This window comes from Zootermopsis nevadensis, unplaced genomic scaffold, assembly GCF_977971745.1.
Source record: "Zootermopsis nevadensis isolate Lab colony 2312 unplaced genomic scaffold, Znev_1.0 Znev_ptg000025l, whole genome shotgun sequence".
In the NCBI taxonomy this organism is placed as follows: Eukaryota; Metazoa; Arthropoda; class Insecta; order Blattodea; family Termopsidae; genus Zootermopsis; species Zootermopsis nevadensis.
In genome coordinates, this window is record NW_028259157.1 from 10,431,706 (window position 1) to 10,457,951 (window position 26,246).

The following is a 26,246-nucleotide window of genomic DNA, read 5'->3' on the forward strand; positions in this document are numbered from 1 at the left end:
TCAGTGCATGAAATCAGTCAACTCAAAAATTCTTTATTTTGGAGTTCTTCACATAAAAAAAAAGTTAGTTGTAACAAGCTGCAATCCTTCAATATTTAATATTCCCCATACTTCCCTCCCTTACTCCTTCATGCCATTCAATGATAAAATAATTCAGACAAATGGCTAGTTTTGGGTAAAAATGTTATTACTGTGATCTATATACACAGGAAAGCTTTACAAACTGAACAGTTCACTGTATATTGAAGCATTAATTTGGTCTTCATAAAAAGTTCCAAATTTAAAAGGAAAGACAATAGCATGATTTGTGCCCATATCATACTACAATTAGTAACAAATATGCCTTAGCATTACTTTACTCTCTAATGACAGTAAATTAATTTCACACACCAGAACAATCCAGTGTTCTGACTTCTGCCATGTTGTTATACTTTTCAGTTTGACAACAACCAAAACAGGAAGCAGATTCTCAATTATCCAATGTTCAGACTCAAACAAATGAACAAACAAACTGAAATCATAAATAAAATATTTGTTAATATGCTTATCTCATAAAGTCTTAGGTTAACCACAGTGTGGTATTCAAGTCTGGACATGAATGCAGTCTCTGACCAATGTACAGAATTCACTGCACAATATTAATAATTGGATAAACTCAGTCTAACCAGTTTAAAAATTTCTTCATTCACTGTGGACAGGGAGGATATTGTATTTACGGAATCCCTTCAGTAATTCACTTCTCACTTTATGTTCTTTACGAGCAAGTGACTGTGTGTGTTGTGTTATAAATGAAATCAAAGCTTCCTTTCAGTCATCAAGACTCTGGGCTAGTAAAAAGTTGGCTGCCATGTTTTCATTCTTCTCACAGGCAAAGTATGCTTGAATCACCAAGTGTTCAGGAAACCCCAGTGCCTTGAGCTGCAATAACCAATATGGGGCATTAGAAACACAATCTTACACATGAATGAGATAAACTGACAGTTCTAAATCTGTTTAGATGACCGTCTTCTGGGCTGTTGCACTGTGCAGTCTGGTAGAAGTTTACCAGTGTTTCAGAGGTACTTGCTGCCTCCACCATCGCTGCCCTGATGATGGACAGCAAGCGCCTCTGAAAGTATATTTCGACCAGACTGCATGGTGCAACAACCCAGAAGACAGCCAGCTTCATACTCACCACTGTAAGAACCTGAAATCTCACCATCAATTTGTTTAATTGAATAATTTTTAGGTTATGGCTCCTTTTTCAGAACACTTATTAGTAAGCTGTCTTTCTGTTTGCTTAGATGTTATTTTAATTCAATACATCAATATTAAAGTTTCTACATGGTTGATTTCTATGAAACTTGGTAATAAGTACAAATAACAGAGGCAGTAAGCGCCAGTGAAACGTCAGTCAACTACTATGAGACTACACAGTGCAACATCCTAGAAGGTTATAATTATTTTGAAATGGAAAATAACATGGTAGCAGTATGACCAATGCTCAGATATATCAATGTAATTTGACCTATGAAATTCCAGTGGAAAATTAAAAAGGTGTGTGCTAAGTGCTAAGAATGTTTGGTCTAACATGTGCAAAGATTTACTTTCACATGTCCTTATGCATCCAAGATGTAGTGATGAGACCTTCAGACTCTGGCCCCCTTTATACCAGCTACTCAATGAATAAGAGGCTGGAAAGTCCCTAGAGATGTTTTGAGCAGGAAACATATATTCTTGCACCTGGTACTACAGACTTACCATTGTTACTTACATCATAATTCAACATTCTGACTGCTAAATGGTATTCAGTCTCTTGAGCAGGTTCCCATTAAATAAATATAGCTCAGATAAATAATGAATGATGTTATACTTTCACGAGTACACACCCTCTCAATGGCCTCCTTGTCCTGTGGAGTTATCTGGATTACTCCAGGGGCAAATATGCTACCAGCACCTGATCCAGCTTCTCCTGCACTCCCATGTACAGTTGCAACAGGACTTGCAGGGGTACCACCAGCTGAAGGTATGCCACCACCTGTGAGAATGTAAAACTCACCAATTAATTGGACTTCCTCCACCCACATATCGATTCATTTGAAAAAGGAGTATAAAATACAAATTTCAATTAAGCACACTTTGCAGAACAACATAATTTTACCAGGAATTCATACATTTATACCGTATTAACTCATATAATCCTGGCCACCAAATAAACCTACAGCACTATAAAACATATAAGCCTTGGAATAAATAATTCTAGGTAACAAATACTCAGGTAGAATATCACTTCAAATCAAGTTATTAGAAGGGTCTTCAATCACATATTGTAATTAATTATTGAATAGTGTAATACACATTATAACATTTTTAGCACTGTGATTTAACATTTACCATGATAATGTAACTGTCAATTTGAAGAGTCTTTTCATTTTCCATTTCAGATATCAACACACTTTTCTTTGAATGAGAGAAGCGACATACCATTCAAATCTCTTCGATCCATGACGTTCAACACATATCTGGCAGTAAAGAGTAAAATGGCTCTGGAAAATAAACTAGTTGGTATGCCAGAATGGAGTTGTTATTACATTATACAGACCATATTTTTAAATGAGGGGAATTGAAACTTGAGGCAATTCTCCTAATTCTTACAGCTGGCACAATATAATCTCACAGCCACTTTTCAATGTACTTTCTCTCCTTCAGAACACACCTGGTCCTTCATTCTGCACCTAGTTCACTCCATATGCAGATGCTGTCAGGACCATATCTTCCATTTTGTCATCCAGCAAAAACACTTATAAAGTTCATGTGCTTCTGAGGGCCAGAGAGATGAAAGTCACAGGATAACAAAAGAATTTTCCACTTCATGTCAGCATTGTCACATTATATGTAAAGGGATAGGTTTTAAGAGAAAGAGACATGAGAACTGACTGCTTTCTCCTTAGAGATGATATCAGGGAGTTGTTGGATATATCATGTTAATAATACTACAGCCATGGTTGTGAAAACTAAAACTTTTCCAAACAAATCTCTGCAATCAGATCTAATGAAGAATAGACCATGTCTTTTCGAAAGGTGGGTGTTTTCACATTATCACCAGTATATAATATGCGTAACCTATATGCGAGTAGTCTGATGATCCAGTACAGAAAATCCTTCCAGACCTTGTATATAATCCTTACTGTTACTGTGACTTCCATTTGTCTGTACCCCAGAGAGAGAGAGAGAGAGAAAGAAAGATAGGGATAGAGAGAAAGTATTTCTATGGGACTGGAATAAGGCACCTTCTTCCATGAAGGTAAGTCAAATCTAAATAAGAAGAGTATGCAGAAAAGTGAGCGTAAAGTGATAATTTGCTGTGGAAGTTGCAAGAATAATCAATGAGCAAATATAGGTAGAATTCAAACACCACTGTACTGTGTTTGGAAATTACAACATAATACAAGTCAAGTTTTTACATTTTAAAATTATGTAATGAATGAAACTAAACAACATTTAATTTTCTGCAAGAGCAAAAAAAAGATAAAAAATTAGAAAATTCAAGATGAGAAAAATAATTTAAAAGTAATAAGTGTGTCCAACACAATTCGTATGCTCTTAAATACAGTATTTCAAAATTCATTCATGCCTTTTCCAGCTTTCAATATGAGTGCACATTTACTACCTTACAACACAACTCTCAGCTGATTTTGGTCTGAAGCTTTCACGGGCTACCAGCCGTGTAAGGTGGCTTAATGAATCTCAGCTGATTAAATTGTGATAACTGCATACAAAACTTCTCTCACTAGACACCTTGTTATATTACATACAAAGACATCACTGGAGATTGTACAACCCATGTTAACATGCAGTACCTTTTCTATACCACTATTTATACAATAAATACAAAAGAATAATCTCGTAACTTTTTTCTCTTGGCAAATGCATATTATTCTTAAAAGGTTGAATTTCCTGGAAAACAGTAAAACACACAACATTACAAACATATTTTAGTAAATGCTGTCATGGTATTACACAGCTTACTCAATTATATATCGGTCATGTTCAGCTACCTGGAGCAGCAGGTTCATTCAGCATGCGTACAAATGCCTCCTGGTTCTGTGATATGAGCTGTAGAAGGGCAGGGTTGGTCTGTCCAATCTGCTGCAGAACAGCATTCAGTAGCTGTGGATTTTGTTGGATCACTTGTCGCATCTGCTGGAACTGTGGTTGAGAACGCAGGAACGCCAACGGGTCTTCTGAAACAATGTTACCTCAAGGATCCTGTTCCCCTTCAATATTGACCAATCATTTAACCCATTTCTATGCATGTTTAACAAAATTTATTGCCTCTAGATTAAGTGGTACAGTAAAAATAAACAAATAAAGAAAACATCAAGGAGACTGACACTGCCTTATTTTCACAAAGAAACAGTTTATAGCAGCAGTGATGCTGATGATTATGATAAATGACAGAAATGCAGTGAAGAGAGAAGAAGATAAAATATTAGCTATAAAGATCTACTGACTGAAGTACAGGGCATGTGTAATGCAAAGGTGACACCAATGATTACTGGTTCATACAAAAGGTTACTTGGATCATTTAAAAAGTATTTAGATGATATCCATGGTGAAAATTCCAGCATGGAACAACAGACAACAGCCATTCTGGGAACAGCACATATCTTGAGGAAAATAATGTAGCACTGCATGTATTTAAACTGTATTTTCCAGTAGATATTATGTCATGAGCCACAGGGCCATGGTCTGACCCTGGCTCATGTATAGAAATGCCTGTAAGATGGTGTAAGGTAATAATTCATGAAAATCCTTTCAGAGGTTCACAAGTTTTTACATGCAGAAAGACAGACAAAGAGCTGACAGATGCACTTTTGTAACATTTAGTTGTGGACACACCTAAATAATTGTACTTGAAGTCATATTATTATTATTAGCTTGGCATGGATTCTTGATGTAAATGGTAATGATTAATAAATATTCTGTTTTATACAGAGTATCCCATGATGTGAAGCTAGCATATGGACTGACTTACCTTGACAGGCAGTTTCTTAATATTCTAGAAATTATAAAATTATTTAAAACAAATTAAATTTCTCTAAATACTACATGGCAATCATAATTTAGTAATGTGAACAAACTCTCCTAGAACACATTACTGAGACACAGGACATTTATTATAAATTGTGTAAAAGTTGGTATTTACAGGAGGGTGGGCAGATGGAACACTATGACATCCTGAAAATCAGCACACAGTAAGTAAAAAGAGGCAAAGGCAATTTTTAGAACTTGTTGCATATCAGAAGCCAGATCATAAAACTTCAAGGTGGCACGAATTACTCGAGGAAATACGGTATAATATAACAACAATCAAACAGGCATTAGTTGAAGTATCACACACCTTACCTTCAGAACCCCCACCTGACGCTTGAAGTGTAGGGCTTCCTTGAACTATTGGGTCACTTTCTGGTCCAGAGCCTGGTGGGTCGTCAAACAACTGTGCTGGAATACCTGTGAGAAGGTACTCAACAGCTCGGTCTGGATTGTTAAAACTTGCTCGTAATGCCTGTTCCACCTAAAAAGCAGGCAAGGTTTAAAGGTATATTGCAATATGTAAAACTGTTCTTTTGGACTTTGTTCACTGTATAAATTATACAATTACGGGCTTTGGGGACCAAGTCATGGGCATATAACCACTCAATCAAAGTTGGGGGGTTAATACCATTCCAAAAAGTATCCAGAGGCTAATCAAAGGTAGTAGCATTCCTACCACTACGCTACCTGCTTCTTGGCCAATAATCAATTACCAGATGAAGACTGCTTTAAATTTCATACACACACACACTCTTCAATGAACAGTAGGAATACAAAATTTTTCTTTGCAATGTTTAGGTACTTAATTAATAATAATATTCTATATTCACTACACAAAGGCAGAGAAGGGCTCATATAATCCTCCAGTGATGTATCCATTTAGAGTGGGACATCTGAAAATAAAGCTTTTTGCTGTCTATTTCTGTCATCCAACTGCTCCTTCCCTCCATTTGAACCCAAATTCTTCCTCTTCTGTGTGACATTTTTCCTAGCTTGTTCTTCCCATCTTGATCTCAATTATAATTATTTCCTTGAACAGTATTAACAAATTAATCCTTGTAATGGTGAAGTTCAGTGTTTTCTTTGTGGTAAGGATGGTATTATTAAATATTATTTAGGTGATCTAACATTTTAATTTTTAGTTACCACATGCAATTTTTGCATTCTGAAATTATATAAATAAAAGATGTCATACAAAATAACATTTCCTGTCATTTTGTATGGGATTTATAAACTAGCCATCTGTAAGACACAGATTAGATAACTGTCGCTATACTTTTCAATACAAATATGTTCTTTAAATACTATTTTACATTTTCCCATCATTCTTGAAGAGTAATTTACTAGTAATTTTATAATGTAAAATGAAAATGTGGTTTGCACTCTTGGCTGAATTCAACTTGGGACAAGCATACAGCTTTACCTGGTCTCTGTCATACCCCATATCCATAATATTCTGCACTATTTTGTTGTAGTCTTCCCCCATTAGAAGAGCTGACTCTGCGTCCACAATATTTGTGGCAGCTGGCTGTGCTGCTGATGGAGAATTTGCAGTAGATGGCACTGTAGTCTCAGAACTGCAAAGATACAGTCATCACATTCAAGTCAAATCATTCATCTTTGGCAGGCATCATTTAGCAGTTTTCTTTTAACTGTACTGGCATATAAGTCACCATGTACTTACTACAAGGAACACTGATAGCCTGTCCTCTGTTATACAGTTTGTCTGTGTAACACTGTGCTTCGTTTATAACTCCAAAGAGGTCTGGTCTTTCGCTGTACAGGTGGATCAACTCATTACTAGGCTACATCTTAAGTCTGTTTTAGGAGTAAATTCACTTTTAGTTTAATTCTTAAATTACCTTGATGAAACTTCAATCATGAGTTTGAAATCCAGGTTCACAAAACAAGGTAATATGATATTCACATCACATATTAATAAAGTACAAGCAACATTACAAATGTAAAATGTAGTTTCAGTTAATGTGCTGAGAAACCTTAGTGATGACATGATGATGTAACCATCAGAATGTATGCTACATTTTAACTATAAGAAAGATACTGTGCTAAACACTGGTTATAGAACATAACCTAAACTAACCTCTCTGTGGCCACTGTGCTTTCTTCCTGCTGCTTCTCTTCTTCAGCCTCCTCAGGTGCAGCTGTTGGATCACTTGGACCTGCATAAGGCGCTGGTGTACTTCTAGGTTTCGCCACCATAATAACAACAAATTTTTTCTCATCAATGTTGTATTCACTAAGAACAATTTCATCTGCAAGGATTTTACCTGTAAACCAATTATATTGCCTGGTTAGTTGTCCCACAATTTGACAACAGATTTATTATTCACAGATTTATACAGTGTTTCTTGCGAATGATTTACCTGCATAAATAAGCCTTTGATTTTCGGCTGGATATTCTTTCCCCTTCGCTGCTTCAATTTTCTCCTTTAGATGTCGTACCTACGATATATACGAAGTAGTAACCACAGCTTTTAATTACACACAAGGAAAATAATATAAATTCACATTTTAACACTGCATTATAAATAATTATCGCCGGTCAAACACGTGAATATCGTTTGTTATTGCATGGAATGATTACTTGGACTTCCCTTGGATGTAACTTACCGTTTCATTTGGGTCAATTTCAACTTTAAAGGTTTGTTGTTGCAGGTTTTTCAACGTAATAATCATTTTTGTGTATCAAAACGTCCTTTGTTGGAACTGTGTACAGAAACTAAAAGGGTTCGATGTTTCAAATTTACGAAGTCTGATGATTTTGCACTGCTCAGCCAGTCGCCATGTATTCTGACATCATACGTCACGTGACCCTAGTATTTCCGTTCCTGTAGAACTCTGATCTCTATACATAAACAGATCAAACGTGTTGCGTCATTAGATAGATACCAAAGATGCTATCCCATTCCATGGTTTCTCCCCATGGCCAGGACACAGTAGTAGACTTAGGGCAGAATTTTGTTTGTAACATATCACTCTACAGAATTAAATATTCTCTGCTGTATGTATATGTCAATCAGATACCATGAACACTATTAACATTTCTATTAGACATGTAATGTATTCATATGTTCTGTAATGCTATAATTGTTTTTTAAATACATAGTGTCTTAAATATGGAAGAAAGAAGTCAAACTTAATATTATATACTATCAAGCACAAATTTAAACTAATTTAATTCTGAAGGGTTTATGTAATAATGCTACTAATAGCTTAAAAGAAAGTGATGATTAATAATGATACCTGAATAAAAATTGACAGTGGAACCACGGCTCTGGAGAATCTGAAGTAAATACGTCTCTGTATTTAAATTATATTTAAGCAATAAATACAATGAAAGAAAGGTAGCTGAATGTAATTTAATGTCAAAATTATCTAGTCTACGACGCACTTCTTCTACAAGCGATCCAAAGCTCAGCTCTTTCAGCAATAACGAAAGTGGATTGTTGACGGCAGTAATGTAACACAACAATGCCGAGTAACAACAATGCACGCAAGCTGACCATTGTTGTCGGTCCATATTTAAATTGTTTATATGGATCTTACACGTTTTCCAAGGTAACAACAATGCCAAGTAAACACGACGTTCCCTAGGTAACCATTGTTGTCGATTTGTTGATACGGATCTTACACATTTTCGTTCCACGTTTTTGCCGAATGACCTTTCCTTATAGGCGTATTTACGAAAAATGTTATGGGGTGTATCACATGAAATAATTGCATGCTCATGACTTATTACTAGTCAATCTGACAAATGTTTGGATCCATGGAATATACATATTTATGTATGTAGCACATGACAGATATCAATATTGTGAGGTTCAGTCTGCACAGTCATAATGTCACACATTGGAAAGTGATTCATGATATGGTTACTGTAGAAGTAATGATGTATTCAAGTAGTGAAATAAACTTAGAAAATATCAGTAAACTCTCACTACATTATACATATTGAGAATGAAATATCTGTGCACAAAGCGATCTTAAAAGTTTTCATTAATATTACAACATATTTTGGTCAACAGCAATAATAAACTCTGTAAATAACAAATTTCTTCCTAAAACCTTCTCTTGAAGAAAGAACTGCTAGTAGTACAGCTCAGATTAGCATATTAACTTGCTGGCACTCATAGACTGCTTTCAGTTAATAAAATTTGCATATGTATTTCTCTATATGTACACGTACAGAAATTATAAATGTAGATTACTTTATGACACATAGGTAGCAAGACACCAGCAACAAGTCTCATGAAAAATAACTGCTAATAAAATGACGTATTAAATGTTTTCAGTCATTTAAATTTATTCACATTCACACTCACATGTGCACATGTACACCTATGATTATGTGTTCAAAAATTAAATTTGTCATATTCATTTATACATCTCTTCTTCCTAAGACAATAATATCATATTTTACAGTTCAGGTTAAAATAACTGAATATCTAGTCTTACATAAAATATGTACAGTATTTGCTCTACAGAATATGTAATCATTTTTATACAGTTTTAATGTAAACAATTTCATTATCTAAACAGTATGGTCAAAAGATATGATGTGCTCATGGTGGTGAAAATGTCAATGCTGGTCTTGTGGGTTGTAATACTGCTGGACTTGTACACAGACACTAACATTTTGAAGAAAAATACTGCCTCTATCTTCAGCACTGAAGATGGAGAAAACACGTTTCTCTGAAATACCGGTGCCTACCTAGAAGTCCACATGGCATTACAACCCAGAAGATCATTGTGCCACTTATGTTTTCTTGTCGCTAAACCATTTCCTAAATCAAAAGACTAGAATAAATATGAAGATGGCTGCCTTTTGGATTGTAACACTATGTAGTCTGGTAGAAGATGGAGGCAGCAAGGACCTCTGATAAACTTTAACCACACTACAGGTACTATAACCCAGAAGACAGACATCTTTGTTCTCACCGCCGTGAGAAGCTCAAATCCTAAGTAGAATAAATACATTTATACAATTACCAATAATACAACAAAGGTTAAAGCAACATGTGAATACAAATATGTTCCTTTGTCTGATATATGTTACAATATAAAGAACTTTGCATAATATTAAAAATAAGTGTGCCTTATCAGTGACCTAAGTACTCAAAATTATCAGGGATAACAAGTTCATTCAACACATCTCACAATGAGATTCCATGATCTCATTGTGACGAGTATGAAGATGGCTGTCTCACATATCAATTTGCACTTTACAAGAACATGAAGATAGTCAAGAAGTAAAAGTCTCACCATACATACCATTCAAAACACAATTATGGGGTCAATAAGTGAAGAAAGGTATGAGTAGCTGATCCCTTGAACTTAAATTACCAAATTTTTTTATGTTATGAGACAATACATATTAAACACAAGTAACAAAATTTCAAATGAGTGTGGTTGCATTTTACAAAACTTCAACCAAGCATGGCTGTTGGAACAATTTAAGTATTTAACATTCTTTATTGTTCTAACTTATGACACAATACAAAGCAATAAGAGAACAATTATTACAGCCAAATATAGGCACCAAATTAAATGTTTTTATTTCAAAATATTATAAAATCATTTGTATAGGTACTTGCAACAATGTTAATAAAATAATGTTTTGAATAATGTGCACCTTGCTCAAACAAAATTAATGTTTATAAAACATGTCAATTCACAAAAATATTGATTTCAAAGATATGAATTAACATTTTTATGACAATTTCAGTGGATGAGTTATGACATTTTATTAATCCTAGAACTACTGGGTGAAGGAGATCTTCCTGTATCTAAAACTAATATTGTTCTTTGTTTCTCTGAAATTATATCATAAGAAAACAGTCTGTTCTAAACAAGGCACATATCTGAACACTGTTTTTGAGGCCTCTCACACTTTTCATACTGATTTTAGGTGTGGGATTCAAAGGTAGGCAGTATTTGTCTGACTTCTGCAATTTTGCTGATACATGGAGAAATAATTAAATTAAATACCAAAATATATATCACTGAGCCTAAGAATTTCACAGACATGGAGGTCTCCAGCAATAACAATCCTAAGACGTTCCTACTGTTCATTATCAAGTTATCAGAAAGCTCTTGAAATTCTCACTGATACAAGAAGCACCTCAACCACCAACTTCATAATTTACATATCTTTGGCTGAAAAGGTTAAAATATATATGCAATATTTTAAATTTGTGCAAATAAAACATTTTATAAAACTTTTACCAAATTAGTTACCAGAATTATACGAATGGCTGTCACAAAAGAACAGTTTTAATATAAAAACTGGATATATAACTATCAGAACCTATGAAGATGAACAAGCCAGTTTTAAAAACTTACAAATATACTTACATACATGCAATTAAAAATAAACATAAAACTATCTTTTAAACAAATGTCGTGTCTTGGCTGAAACAGCATTCTGTCAATCTAAAAATCTTCACATTTTAAACAGTTCATTTAACATGTGACTTGGGTCCAGCAATTTCTACACAATATCAATCATCAAATTTCTATTAAAATCTTATATGAGAACATTAAAAATAATACAAATCAGAAAATGATTATGAAGTTATTTAAAATATGCTATATTTTATAAATCAAAGGCTGATATAAAAAGAAAATACTGAACCATTGCAGTTGACATGTGAGATGAAATCGGCTGATTCCAACGTATTGATGTTTTAGGATGTTAAGATTTTAAGATGTTTATACGTATGTGTGTATATATATATCTCCAACTATAAATTTACATAAAATTACATGTTAACAACAAAAATAACAAAAAATAAATGGAAATATACTAAATACCATTAATGCTGATTCAGCAGATACAGGAAGAAATTCAGAGTTTGAGCTCAAACCCTTTTGATTAACAAGAACAATGACAGAAAATATAATACAGGATATACACAAAAGAATGGTGCATCTGTGACTGGCGACATGTTGGAAAGCTGGTTGTTACCCCAACTGAATACCAATTATGACGATTACATTCTACAACTGGACGGAGCTCCCCCACTCCCATTTTCACAGGAATGTACGAGTGCTTCTCAATCGTGTTTTTCCACAGCGCTGGATGGGATGAGTTTGATTACCTTGTGGATGTGTGTCGTGTGACCAACGGTACACACATTGAAGGATTGTAATTAACGCATGAGAAACTTGGACAATTGCCGCCGCTGACGGTGTATGTTGTGACCGTGTAAGGTGAGAAATAAATTTTTTATTAACTTTTGAAACTGCACTATTCTTTTGTGTATATCCTGTATTTCATTCATTATAAATTATTAGTACATACAATATTACTGGTCACAGTCACAGTCAAATAATTTTAATCCCAGAGCATTTGAGACTGTTCATGAACTTCCAGTCTATGATAACCAGAATTGCATATCCCCCATTTACCCTTAAAATGGCTAATCTTTACAATTTCGAAATACTGGAAGTAGATTTCGTGCACCTGTGGATGTTCTTGAAAATGAAAAGTGGTAACAGCTAGTTGACACTTCTGTTTCAAGTTCACTTCTTTGGTCATATGAATGCAATTCGGTATTTGACACACATAAACGTTTGCTGAAAGAGAGCCAGAAGTTAATAATTAAAATAAAAGTTTCATAATCCTGTGTTAGCTAAAATGGACAAGTTATACAGCAGAAGGAAAGTCCATCTGTCATAAAATATACATAAAAATGTGAATAAAATGACAACCCTAGCACCATTTTATATATATATATATATATATATATATATATATATATATATATATATATATATATATAATAGTAAAACATAATTAAGAACACCCTGAAGACACAACCATATTCCATTTTAACCATTTTATTTCCATGTACAAAAACAGCACCTATCAAACATGGAACTTGGACATAGCAGAAACATGGCTTTATTTAACCATTTCTCTGGTTGTGAAAACAGCATGAAAGCAAATTTAAAATTACCTCTAACATATTGAATCTGACTGCATAAACACCACATACTTGTGATAATTCATTGTGTAGATATAAATTATGATGAAATGGCTTATTCTGAAAATACAGCATGTGATGTAAGATTAAATCAATTTTGGCAGGTTTCCTTTTTTAAAATATTCTACATCTAACCTTCTAATTTATTAAACTTTCTTATGGTCACAATAATTTGCAGGCTATATATATAAAATTAGGTGCAATGAAAAGGGTACATTTCAATTTTTGTGTGTATAAAATCAGATTCAAATACTGAAATTAAAAGTGCAACCTTTATATGCATAAACAATGGATACTTCTCTCATGAAACTTATTTCTTTAGTGAATTTCTAAGGAAGAATATAAATAATCCATGCATTTGCAAATTTGCCACTGAAATGTACAAATAAATGAGCATGAAGATGGCTGTGTTCTGGATTGTAGCACTGTGAAGTCTGGTAGAAGTTTACCAATGGCTCACTGCTCTGGTGATGGAGGCTGCAGCGACCTCTGAAACGTAGGTAAACTTCCAGACTACATGGCACTACAACCCTGAAGAAAACCATCTTTGGACTCACTGCTGTGAAAACTTCAAATCCCAAATAACAGCATGTTTCAATAATACGTTGGGGGGGGGGGGGGGGGGGGAGAGGAGGAGTGGTCAGCTTCATGCTCCTGCCACACTTTACCCCCTAGGTAAGGAACTCCGGTATCCATTGGACAGGAGGCTAGAGGAAAAATCCTTTGCCCCTGTCGGGACTTAAACCCTGGTCGTCCAATCCGTAGACAATAACTATACTGAATGAACTACCCAGCTCCACTGATATATGCACTACAAGAATTAAGGAAACCAACACTTACATCCGAGTTCTTACTGGTGTGATGGAATCTTGAAGGCTGTCTGAATTTCTCTTTCTGGGTGTGCCTGGTGGCGCGGATGAAGGTGTTGAATTTGTTACCATAACATAAGGAACAGAAGTATTAAATAATGTTTGTTGTTCGTCCCCTCTGATGGGTGAAAAACTTGGAGAAGTGGTACAGGTGGAAGTGGAACTACAAGACTGATTCATTGAACTCTTCTCCCCATTCTCAGCTGGAAAAAGGAAAATCACACCCACCATAATTTAAATGCTTCATATGGCTATGACTGCTAGCAAGCAAACCTTGCTATACTATGTAGCATTAAACTCCAAAAATTATGATATTTTTCAAGGTCATGGAAACTGATATCTCTTGATCTCTCAAGAATGCAAATTCTACTGCTTTCAGGCTTTGTTAAAAACTCAAAGTGGTCATCAACTAATATGAAGCTATCTGGGTTCCTCCAATGAGTACAGCATGAAACTGGTAAACAGAAGATGTGCTTCATAGACTTAGTGGATACAAAGAAACTTAAGGGTGGAAGTTCAATGCCACGTTTAAGTTTAAGTACGAACCAAAAATCTTAAATTTGCTTCACTCTATAAATAATCTCTTTGGAAATACTTATCATGAGTTCATAGTAAAAGTATACTTACCATCAGAGCATAAATTTCCCCACTCGCTACACTCTGTACCATTGGTAACACACCCATTGGCAACGTAACCATTACTATTGCAACTGGAACGTGTGCTGCTGTGTAAGTATGCAAGAGGTAGTAACACTATCTCCATAAAACTTTTCAAAACTGCACACCAATTGCTGCATAGGGACTGCACTTGTGAGACCTGCTCACACATCAATAGGCATACAGAATCAAACAAAGAATTACTTCAGATGTAAATAATACATCTACTTAGAAAATAAACAAACAATAAGGGTTTTATTTTTAATTTCAAAGTTCTGAATTATCAGCCCCAAACCTACCTATGAAATTACTGGTGTAACTAAGCGAATGCTTTCTCAATAAAAATTACAGTGGCGTGGCCTTTCACAATACCTATTAGTAGTAAATATGAAAATTGTAATTGTGTAATTATATTCATCTACTGTTGGTAGTGTAAGTGTTATTCCTTTATTTATCACTTCTGTGTTGCTTAGTAAAACTTATTTAACACACACAGCCACTGATTTTGCTAAATTCACTGACAAATTTAAAACATGTGGTAACACTACAAAATCAAAATCTTATTGTGTAATTTTAATTAAAAGTTTACATAAGATAATTGTCAACATACCATCTGACTCACATAGTGAGACCTACGACGCCACATCATCATCTTTGTGAGATGTGGATGAGTCAAAAGAAAGTCAACTGTTGGTCGTTCCACATAATCAGGAGTCATCATTGCTCTGATAAGTTCAAACATTTTGGGGCATATATCTGAAACAAATTAATTACAGTCCTAGAATTAATTGTGCCTGTTAAAACACGAAATCTTAAATTATTCCATAAATTTCCTACAATTAAATTTCTTAAAACAGCAATTGTATTTTCCCTCAGTATCATGCCATGTACCATAAATTCCACAAGCATTAAGTTTATTTTTCTTCAGGGTTATAAAAGCAACTTGGTGCATACTCATAAAATATATCTTTTGCTGATAATGACTTCTTTCATTATCATATTAGAAAGACATAAATACTGAAAGCCACATGAAATTATCCATTTGTTTTGACTGTAAAACTGCAATTTTTTTATTGATAAAGTTTAAATACCATAGGAGTATCTATTACTTCATACAGGTTGCACTAGGCAGTCTAAATGTTCTGAGCCTTCAAATTGTTATGTTATACAGTTCTGCATAACAAACATTATACACTTACTTGAAAATACTAGTCTTTATTTCATATTCTTTCTTCGCCGATTCATTCTTTTTTATTTCTTGTTTTCCTTCATCCTGTGCTCCTTTCAATACTTTAACTTCTGAAAGTGACTTTACTCCAGCACAACAAAGGTAACCATAACCATCGTACAATTGTAACCAAGGGGACAATGGTAAATTCAAATAACAAGCAGGAACTTTGAAAATTAAAACGTCTGCAATGTGAATACCTGACTCAGGGAGTGAACTTATATCTTTTACAACTTAAACATAAATTCTAAGTACTACATACGTTTAATGTGATCATCAGGAAATATTCCATTCCTTAATTCATGCCATAGTGGTCCTTGAGATGGCAAATCCAGGTCAGATGCCAGTTCTAACATTGTTATTCCTAGACTGAATATATCAGCAGCCTTTGTGAAATGTCCTGTCATTAGTTCAGGTGCAAGGTATTTGGGATCACCTTCTACAGCATCTTCAAAGTCTTCCTAAAACATTAACACAATTATTTAAGAACAGTTCTGAGGTTCCTAAATGCTGAAAAGGAAACAACCTCAAACATAGTTGTGTATGTGGACTATGGGTTTGATAATTCTGCATAAAGTGCAACATTTAAGCACCATGTAATTAATAATTAGCAGACCGACAATAAACAGAAAGAAGAAAGCAGGATGCACAAGTTTTTATAAACCAAAATATAAGACACTCCAAACAACCATTACACATAATAATTTTAACAAAAGTAAGCTGATGATTTTAGCATCTTAGGAAGGAATGTCATTGTTGATAAGGTTAAGACAAAAATGGAGATGACTGAAACTATGATTACAGTACAAACCTAAATATATAACATATTACTTACAAGAATCATATAGGAATATAAATTATTAATATAAAGAATTTTAACTAGTGCAATGTATTGAATGGAAGAATGAAATTTATAGGAAAAAACATGTAACTTCTGTAACGTTACAGAAATTGAAGGAATATACTCATGCAAACCGAATAGTTTGGTTCATGTCACTGTGATTCCCCTGAAGATGTCTCATGCTACAACATATATGGTACATAATTATGCATGCTATGTCATATTTGGGAGGTTCAATGCAACTAAATTATTACAAATTCTTTGCTGTGATTTTAAACATGGGATTCATTCTACTGTATTATATCCACATATTTTAATGTAACATTACATCAGATACAACTCCTGGATCACCCTTTATTAAGTAATTAACAGCTTGCTTCATGGAAAGAACAAACCTTTGACATGTCAACCACCAAACCAAAGTCTCCAAGTTTGTAATGGCCATTCAGGTCTACCAAGATGTTCTCCAGTTTGATGTCCAAGTGAATCAAGTTATGATCATGCAGATGCTTTACAGCCTGTTGAGAGGAAAGATACATTGAAAATATACTCATACAATACGCACAGTACCTAGATCAACAAGCATACACAGAAAAAGCCGCGTCAGGCGGCCGAATGGTGAATAAACCATATCTTCTGCCGTTTCGAGAACAATCTCTGCTCTCATCCTTGGGGCTGCTGGGTAACAAATCCCTGAGGATAAGAGCAGAGATTGTTCTCAAAATGGCAGAAGATATGGTTTATTCACCATTCAGTCGCCTGACGCGCCTTGTAACCTGGGAATCTTTCATCAACTTCAGTCCCCATGAAAGCTTAACTTTATACATCAGAAAAGTGTCTCTTTATAAAATGATTTGTCTGAAACAGTTCAGTAATTAAAATTCATACCAATAAAACATCAAGAAGAATGTCCCACAGCATGTCTTGTGTAATTTCATGATTCACTTCAGTATATTCCTCCAAGCTTGTTTTGCACAGTTCCAGCTGAATGTACAGATAGTCATCCTCCTCCCATGCCCCAATGAACTGGACACAATTATCATGCTTTGGAATCAGTTCATGTTTCCTAACTTCTTCAAGTTTCAACCTTCTGCAATTGCAAATGATTTTTAATTAAAATGTTGGAAGGAATTATTTCTGTGACAAGAATCCATTTGTCAACTTTGTTTCTTCTTTTAAGTTTAACAACTATATTGTTTTTACTTGGTCTTCAAGGAAAATGTGCAACAATACATTAATCTTATAACTTCCAGCTGGAGAAAAATTATGTGTTGCCTTCATAAGTTTTTTCAACCAGCCTGTCTTATCAAGACATTCACAGTGAATTATGTAGACACAGGCAATACTGAACCGTGATGCAAGCTGATAATCTTCCTCCTTATAACATTAATGAATTGTAAGTGAATGGGATGCTTCTGATGTTAATATACTGAAAAATCACATATGAAGAAAAAGGTCTATTAGACATTTGGTCTAGTTAATACAGTGGAAATAAAAATATCATGTCTTGTCAATAGAATTTGGAATAAAATAGTAATATGATGGCTATCAAATCCTTCAAAAATGCATTAGAGTTCAAATATTTAGTAACAGAAACAAATATATATTACATTCATTAAGAAATTGAGTTAAGACTAGGGAACACACCCTACAATTCAGTTCATAATCCGTTGTCTTCCTGCCTCCCATCTAAAAATGTAAACATTAAAACATAAAAAACTATAACTTTGCCTGTAGTTATGGATGTGAAACTTTGTCTCTGACCCTAAGGGAAGAACACAGATTAAAGATATTTTAAAAAATGGAGCTAAAGATCATATGTGATCCAACAAAAGACAGTCAGTAGAGGCCGATTTTAAGTACATAATGTGGAGCTCCAGAACTTTATTGTTCACCAAATATTATTAGAGTGATAAACAAAATCAATGAGGATGTGATGAGTGGAGCACTAGCACATAAGGAGAAATAATAACTGCATACAAATCTGTAACTGGAAAATTGAAGAGATAACATGAGTTAAACCTCAGTGTAGGCACTTTACACAAAGATCTGCATGCATGTGTGTTTGAATGCAAGCAGGTGGCAAATTCTGCAGCCATCCACACTGGCCTAAAGGCCAGTGAATTCCCACATACAGACTCCCCAGCCAGAGGATCTCCCTGCTATTCACTAAGGTTACATTCTGGTGACTGAACCAGAATAAAGTTAAGGATACATTTCCTAACGTGATTATTTATTCCAGTGGTCCATTACAATAGTGTGCATATGCTTTGAAACTTTATCTAAATTCTTTCCCATTTGTAACAGTAATGTTCTTTCTAACATTCCTCCTAAGTTACTAGAGGTAATTTTACGTTACATTTGATTCAGTATTACTGAGACCATTAAACATATATGCTATTACTGTTTTATTATTTAGTGTTCTGTCTGATGACAGGTCCATATGAACAGGATACTTCCATCCTTTTCTCGGACTGGGACCTGTTCATATACGTTCTTGGCAGATGATCCAGAAGTGGTTTGCCATTGCCTTCTTCTGTGTGTGAATGGGATGCCACGGAGAAACCGGGGAAGCCCCCGGAGGAAAACTCCGTGTTGCCTAGACCAAGGCCTTGCCCAACACAAGTTATAAATTCGGGCACCGCCGGGAATCAAACCCGAGACCCCAGGATTACAAGGCCAGCGTTCTAACCGCTAGACCACCGTGGCCATCGCTATTACTGTTACTTAGCAATAATTGATAATGGTGAAAAGTAAAAGATAAAGAGCATGATGAAATGAAATACAGAAGAAATTCGAAAAACAAAGGACAATCACCGAGACATGAGATAATCTTTGCAGACAGCTGTATTCTGGGTTATAGCGCCAAGCAGTATGGTATAAGTTTATCAACATTTTAGAGGTCCCTGCTGCCACCATCATCAGGGTGATGAGTCCTGATGATGGAGGCAGCAAGAATCTCTGAAACATTGATAAAAGTCTAACAAACTACATGGCGCCACAAGCCAGCCATCTGTGTACTCACCACCATGAGAACCTCAAATCCTACATGCTTAATTTTTTTTTGAACAGAGACTGCAGTAGCATTGAACTTTCAGATGCATATGGGCTAATACATTAACCCAATCTGAAAAGTTGAGTTACGAAAGTTCCACCCCAGAAGCATAACTGAGCGGCTGGCATGTTGGAGGTCAAATACAGTTAACACAATCTGGGTATTGGACAAAAGCATGCATTGGCAAAAATTTTATTTCTCTGGAAATGATAATACAAAACACAGCATGCTTGTGTTTTGCAGAGGACAATGAGATACATTCACAGCTTTTATTTCGGGAAATTCACATAATAGAGAATGCTGTTCACCTGTGTGTCTCAGTAATATGAAACTGAATCTTTCTCAGTGTATTGTCAGTCATTCTCAATCACAGCTTCAACCAAGAAACTCCAGGCAGAAGAAACTAAAATATTCCTGGAAAAGTGATAGCGATGTTACTCAGAGGGAAAAAAGAGGAAGAACAAGATTAAGACAATTATACCAACATTACATCGAATATTATCAGTTGTCTGAGGTGTATCTGATACACATAACATTTCAGGAGTAAACTCTACTGCCACCTTCAGGTGAATGGTTGTCATCATACTGACAGGACCCTTAAACAGTAAGTTGGTAGTGCTTGAGTCCTATGAATGTCAGTAAACATCTACCAGATTACATGGCACAACAACCCAGGAGACAGCCATATTCATACTTGCTGCGATGAGAACCTCAAATCTCACCAAGTGTTGACCTGTTGAATCATAATGATTGTGGTTCCATGTGTGTTTAGCTCATGTGGTTAAGAGACAAGTGTGAAGTGCCAAATATGAGAAGTTTTTGTGTGTGGACAAAGAAAGTATCCTAAAGTACTTCATGAAGGTAGAGCTGTGAAAATCCAATAAACACGAATCTTTACTTGGAAGCAGAGAACCCATGGCAGAACAGTAAGGAAGGAAATGTAAATCCATATCCTTCTAATAAAAAAATTGGAGTTCTCAAAAATGAAACTTCATACTCCCTGTTTAATTTAGTTTAAAATTTAATAATTTTACCATTACTGGTTTTTTATATATCTACATTTTTCATATAGAAAGCCTAAATTTTAAATATCCTGCCAGAAAATAACTATGTACTAATCCTAATACCAGGTGATCTCAGTAGTTGTTCATTAATCATCATAATCCTAAATTACATGATACATGAAATTGTTACCTGCAAGAGTTCTCTAATATCCTTTGTTTAAATGTTTACTCACCTGTCACAGTCACTACGAAAACGTTCCTTTGACTTCTTCACTGCATAATATAAACCTGTTTCTTTAGATCGCGCTCTGAACACTTCTCCAAACGAACCTTCCCCAATCTGATGAACGTCTTCAAACTGCTCTCTAAAGTATGTAAGATGATGAGTGTGTTTGTGGAGCTTGCTTAATATAGGAGCTGCGGTCAGAATTAAGGCTCTACATATGAACAATAACTGCAGTGTACAAACAAAGATGTTGATGGAAGTTATAAACAGAGGTACACAAAGTCAATATGATGTTGCTAAAGTACATATCACAATTACAGCACAACATTAGACAACAAGACCGGAAATGTGAAATTTTTACTGGAATACACAGTTTCCACACACATTCTTTGCAAATTCCTATTTCTGAATGATCCTAGCTGAAATAAAAAATACCACATGCCACATACACTATGGAATAATTTCCATCAGTACTGCCAAATAAGCAGAGAAACAGATTGCAGATAATGTAAAAACATATGTGGATCTCTTCAATGTATAATTCATTAATTGATTTTTAACTACTTATCTTCATATTACTTAATTTTTAGACTTTTAAAGAACAGTTTTCTTAAAAGATAACGTCAGTAACCTTGCTTCGAGAATTCCAATTGCTTTCTATAACGATCATGCATTCTTCGTGTCTTCTGATTGTTCTGTACATCAATAACAATGTACCACAACTCAAGTTACCTCTGTAGCAGCACACTGGACTTACACGCATGGTCATGGGATTTAATCTTGGTCAAGTCAATTTCTTTTACTTTCATGCAACCCCATGTTGTTGTTTTACATTTTATACAGAATTATATCAAAGCTGTCTGTTATTCAAAAATCTATTACTGTACATCATTGTATGATCCTACTGTTAAGTACCACTAGCATCAATTCTGTATCACAAGGAACACTGAAATCTGAAATTCTTGTGGTGGTGAATATGAAGATGGCTCTCTTCTGGAATGCTGAACCATGCAGTCTGAGAGATACTGACTGACATTTCAGAGGAGTTTACTGCCCCTTCTGGTATTTTGTGCCACAGAAATTGAACCTCAGTGTCCTCATGACAGAGGCAGTATGCACCTCTGAAACATCAATCAATTTCTGTGAGACTATATGTCACAACATCACAGAAAGCAATCGATGTTGGAGGCAGTTAGCATCTCAGAAATGTTAGTCAATATTTACCTGACTACATGGTGCAACATTCCAGAAGCCAGCCACCTTCAAAAACAGTAAAGTATGTAAGGTTGTGAGGCTATCTGAAGAAGGATACAGCTGTCTCCATTATTCTGAAATGAAATCAGATTTGCATCCTGTGAAAATAGGCTTCTGTTTGCATTGTAGCTCCTACGTTTCAGTTTTGGTGGCCGACGTTCTTTTGGAGTCCGCCGAGCCTGAATTAAAAGAAACAGATATTAAGAATACTACCAAAAATTACTTTCAACATACACTCAATCACTTCAGTTATTTGCTTATGAACTCCCTTTTGGTATACCTTAACATTAATCTTTATCTGTGGCTGTCTAACCAGTGACTCCTTTTACATTTCACGCATAATTAAAACAGGCACAGATGACCAGCAATCTGGAAATTATCCTTTTTCCTATAATTTTTGGTTTTTGATTGTTTTCAATATGAAAACTTGATAATGACAAATTTGACTCCTATAATATCATAAAATGCTCAGACATGCTTGAACTACGTAATACACTTCAATAATTCAATTGCCGTCTTAAAGCTCAATATTTGCAAATAGTTGGATAAATTATATAATAACAGACAACTGTTACAATTACACAGGATTCAAATTACTTCTTCGAACAAACTATTAAAGTTACGAAACATATGACATAATTTCAACAGTTTGAACACAAATTTAAAACTAAGTTCGTAAATTATTAATTAATTAAAATACAATTCACCACTATTAAAATATGCTTATAAAGAAACCACTCGTGCTATGAAAACAGTATGTCAGTTTCAGTAACTTCAACTCTTTTAATACTAACATTATTATACTCTTGGTTTGTGATTAAAGTAAATGTAATACATTTTACTGGCACTGAAACTTAAAAAGAACTTTTGAAAGCCAGAAATCAGAAGAATAATTACAAATACAGACATAAACAATATAACCAATGTGTGCCATTCCTCACTGTGCATTCTAATAAAGAAAGCACTAACCATGAAGCTGACTATTTCATGTGTCTGAGTGTAATGATATATGCCCTTTTTAATATCATCACCTTTTACTATTCTATGTGTGTTTGTCTACATATTTTGAAATTAAAATGTTTTACATGCAAAAACTTCCGAGAAAGTATTTTGTACATTCATACATCTTTATTTTTTTACAAGCTTCTTTGTTATGTCCCTTAGTGTCTGATTAATTTGAATAAACAGTTTTCAGAATGTATGAAACTGATTTTATTTAAGACTCTAAAGGGTTAGAATTATTCTAGACATAGGCTTCAAGAAATTAAAAACCTTCAGGTGTCCTGGCTTTAACTTTGAAATTTACCATGAGAAACACATAGCATAAAGTGCATTTGACTTTATTTTGAGGGCCCTGTTATGGTTACAACTGATTATGAGTGACAACAGAAAGACAGAGGATGTCAAAGATGGATACCTTCTGGGTTGTAGTGCAATGTAGTCTGGTAGAAGTTTACCAATGTTTGAGTGGTCCTTTCTGTCTTCTTCATCAAGGCAGCTCATCAACCTCATGATGGAGTCCGTAAGGGCCCATGAAACATTTGTCAACTTCCACCAGACTATATAATGATACAACCTAGAAGACAGTACTCATTGCTGTAAGAACCTAAAATCCTACTAAGGATACAAACGTTTCAGACTCTTCAGGTACATACTCAATATTACTGAGAACAGTCTTCATGATCTCTCTTCATCTGCAATATTCTTGTTCTTCCTAAGATGTTTCCAACTAAGCCACCACACTTACCTCTAGTCTTCCCATAACTCTTCCTCCTCCTCAATTTCTTCCTACAGTCTTCCTTCTGATATATTTCCTAACCTATTGTTCCCATTTTGAACTAGGTCTCCCTCTTGGGTATTTTACTTTCATGATCAAAGCCTTTTTTATTATTCTCTCTTCATTCATTCTTATACAACTTCATCCTATTACTTGTTAATTCAAATTTACAGGTGTTTAACTTTACATACTGCGTAATCTTTTAACTCCTTTTCTCATCTCTTTCGATTTGCTTGCTGTACTTCTAAAAAATTTAATCTCTGCTGCCATTAGTCTACTAATATCTTGCCTTGGTTCATGTCCAAGTTTCTACTCTATACAAAGATATGGGAATGCAACTTTTAAATAGGAATATTTCCCAATTCTTTGGTATTTCCCATTTAAATGGTTAAATTTTCCTACATTTCATTCTATTCTGTAATTTCTTCTTTGATACTTTCATATGTCACACACCTGCATTGCTTTTATAATTTATGTGAATATTTAAAATAATCGCAGGCAGTGAGAATCTCAATGCATATGCAGATATAGAAACCTGGTACTTAGTTTCTGGGGCATAAAAATCCAGTACCATACATGCATATTTTGATGCTAAGTACTCATGAATCAGAGTGCCACACAAATAATCAAGGAAAATTCAATGAATTATTGCTTTGCTGTAGAATCAGTAGTAGTGACAATCAATTTGGCGAACAAATCTTATCTGTATTTAAATCATTAAAAATCGCAATGTATTAAACATGTAATTAGATATCTACTTTGTATAAAAACTCGCATTAATAACAGACCACACCATGAGTCTCGAACACTAAGACCCTCATACTTCAATGACAAGTCAATATTCTCAAAACCTTAATTACGAAATTATTAAAAGCACTTTATTTTTGAAACATAACCAACCTTCTTTGTAGAGTGTGCTGGATGAATGATGTCAGGGGCTGGCCCGGGTGAATGTTTATGAGACATTATTATTTGGAGAATAAAATAAATGTAAAACATGTATCCCCACAGTGTATTTTCCGAGTTTAATTATATCATATACACGTAGTACTACTACAACACACTCACTACAACCTTCCACTTAATACTATGCCATTGAGCCATATGCTAACGCGGTGACTGTATATCGTACAGACATGTAAGTCGACATTGGACATTGGTTTTCTTCACAACAAAGTACAGGTCAGACACCACAAGAGAGCACAAGTGGTTGACCGAACGTTTATGATACAGCTCATGGTTCTCATAGTCTACATATTCGAAAATATAAGGGGTGTGTGTGTGTGTGTGAGAGAGAGAGAGAGAGACAGAGACAGAGTGTCTGTGAGTGAGTGAGGGTTGAAGGGAGGTGTGTCTATAACATTAACAAAACTGTGTAGACAATTTGTGGTCTGTTTTTTCTTAAATAGGTTTTAAAAAGATTTTAAAATTATCACTCACTCAATGGTGATTTACAAATTATCATACTGCAATAAATTTTGGACACATTACAAAATAATCACTTTTGTAGCATTGTCTCATATATGAGAGTTCAGGTTTCCATGGCAGTATAAAATATGAAAGATCTAAAATATGTATATTTCACAATATAAACTCATCTGATGTAGCTGGTCTGGCTATGTAGTGCTTTCACTTTTTCCTTAATTTTGCTGTTCTGAATTTTCTCTATTTTCATCACTTCTTCTCCTGCCCACGTGGCTTCTAAAAAAACTTTCTCCAAAAACTTCCTTCAACACCTCTTCCCCTACCATTTGATCCTGAAAAGGGCTGCTCTCCTCACCTCATCATGCAGCTATTTATCCATTATCCTATCCAATTTGTCACTGGAATCCCTTTGTCACCTAACTTCCTGATTCATTGGGTCACCAAACTTTTGTCACTTCTTTTTCTCACCACATGCCCATTAGAAAGTATTTTTTGTAATTTCTCACACCAACTGAATACCAGGCCACTATTCTGATTCAGCAATCAAATCCATCATATCCCACTCACCATCTACTGCCTGTCCTACATACAGTGTGTCCGTAAAATAATGGTGGGGTAACAAACAGTCCTAGGTTTGGAACAAAGCACGATAGAGACATGAAATAAACGTAAAAATAAAGAGAAACTCTCCAATTTTTCGATACGTAAACAGGTTCTAGCGCAAGTGCCATGATTATTGTGCAGAGGAAAGTTCAATGTGTTTTGTGGCTTGCTAAGTTTGAGTCAGTTACACTTGTTAGGCGTGAATACCGTCGTGTGTTTAAT

General features: G+C 34.8%; 2 protein-coding genes across 5 annotated transcripts; both read right to left on the reverse strand.

The window, feature by feature from the left end:
- Positions 1-8,515, reverse strand: Rad23 (UV excision repair protein Rad23). 3 transcript variants are annotated; one of them, XM_022071663.2, is made up of 9 exons: positions 8,341-8,515; positions 7,708-7,942; positions 7,461-7,539; positions 7,178-7,364; positions 6,500-6,653; positions 5,389-5,557; positions 4,038-4,223; positions 1,869-2,017; positions 1-918 (listed from the first exon to the last, which is right to left on the reverse strand). In XM_022071663.2, the coding sequence occupies exons 2-9, from the start codon at positions 7,771-7,773 to the stop codon at positions 808-810; spliced, it is 1,101 nt and encodes a 366-aa protein (XP_021927355.1). In that variant the 5' UTR covers positions 7,774-7,942; positions 8,341-8,515; the 3' UTR covers positions 1-807. The 3 variants fall into 3 exon arrangements, with proteins under 3 accessions (XP_021927355.1, XP_021927356.1, XP_021927357.1); XM_022071664.2 differs by having other exon boundaries at positions 4,038-4,220; positions 8,341-8,514; XM_022071665.2 differs by lacking the exon at positions 4,038-4,223 and having other exon boundaries at positions 8,341-8,513.
- Positions 8,516-9,375: 860 nt separating this feature from the next.
- On the reverse strand, positions 9,376-25,195 carry Myt1 (protein kinase, membrane associated tyrosine/threonine 1). 2 transcript variants are annotated; one of them, XM_022071676.2, is made up of 10 exons: positions 24,897-25,195; positions 22,278-22,293; positions 20,973-21,156; positions 17,569-17,770; positions 17,076-17,198; positions 16,102-16,300; positions 15,222-15,367; positions 14,582-14,771; positions 13,926-14,157; positions 9,376-12,675 (listed from the first exon to the last, which is right to left on the reverse strand). In XM_022071676.2, exons 1-10 carry the CDS (start codon positions 24,993-24,995, stop codon positions 12,519-12,521), a joined length of 1,548 nt encoding a protein of 515 aa, XP_021927368.1. In that variant the 5' UTR covers positions 24,996-25,195; the 3' UTR covers positions 9,376-12,518. The 2 variants fall into 2 exon arrangements, with proteins under 2 accessions (XP_021927368.1, XP_021927367.1); XM_022071675.2 differs by having other exon boundaries at positions 22,278-22,398; positions 24,897-25,194.
- Positions 25,196-26,246: the final 1,051 nt, after the last annotated feature.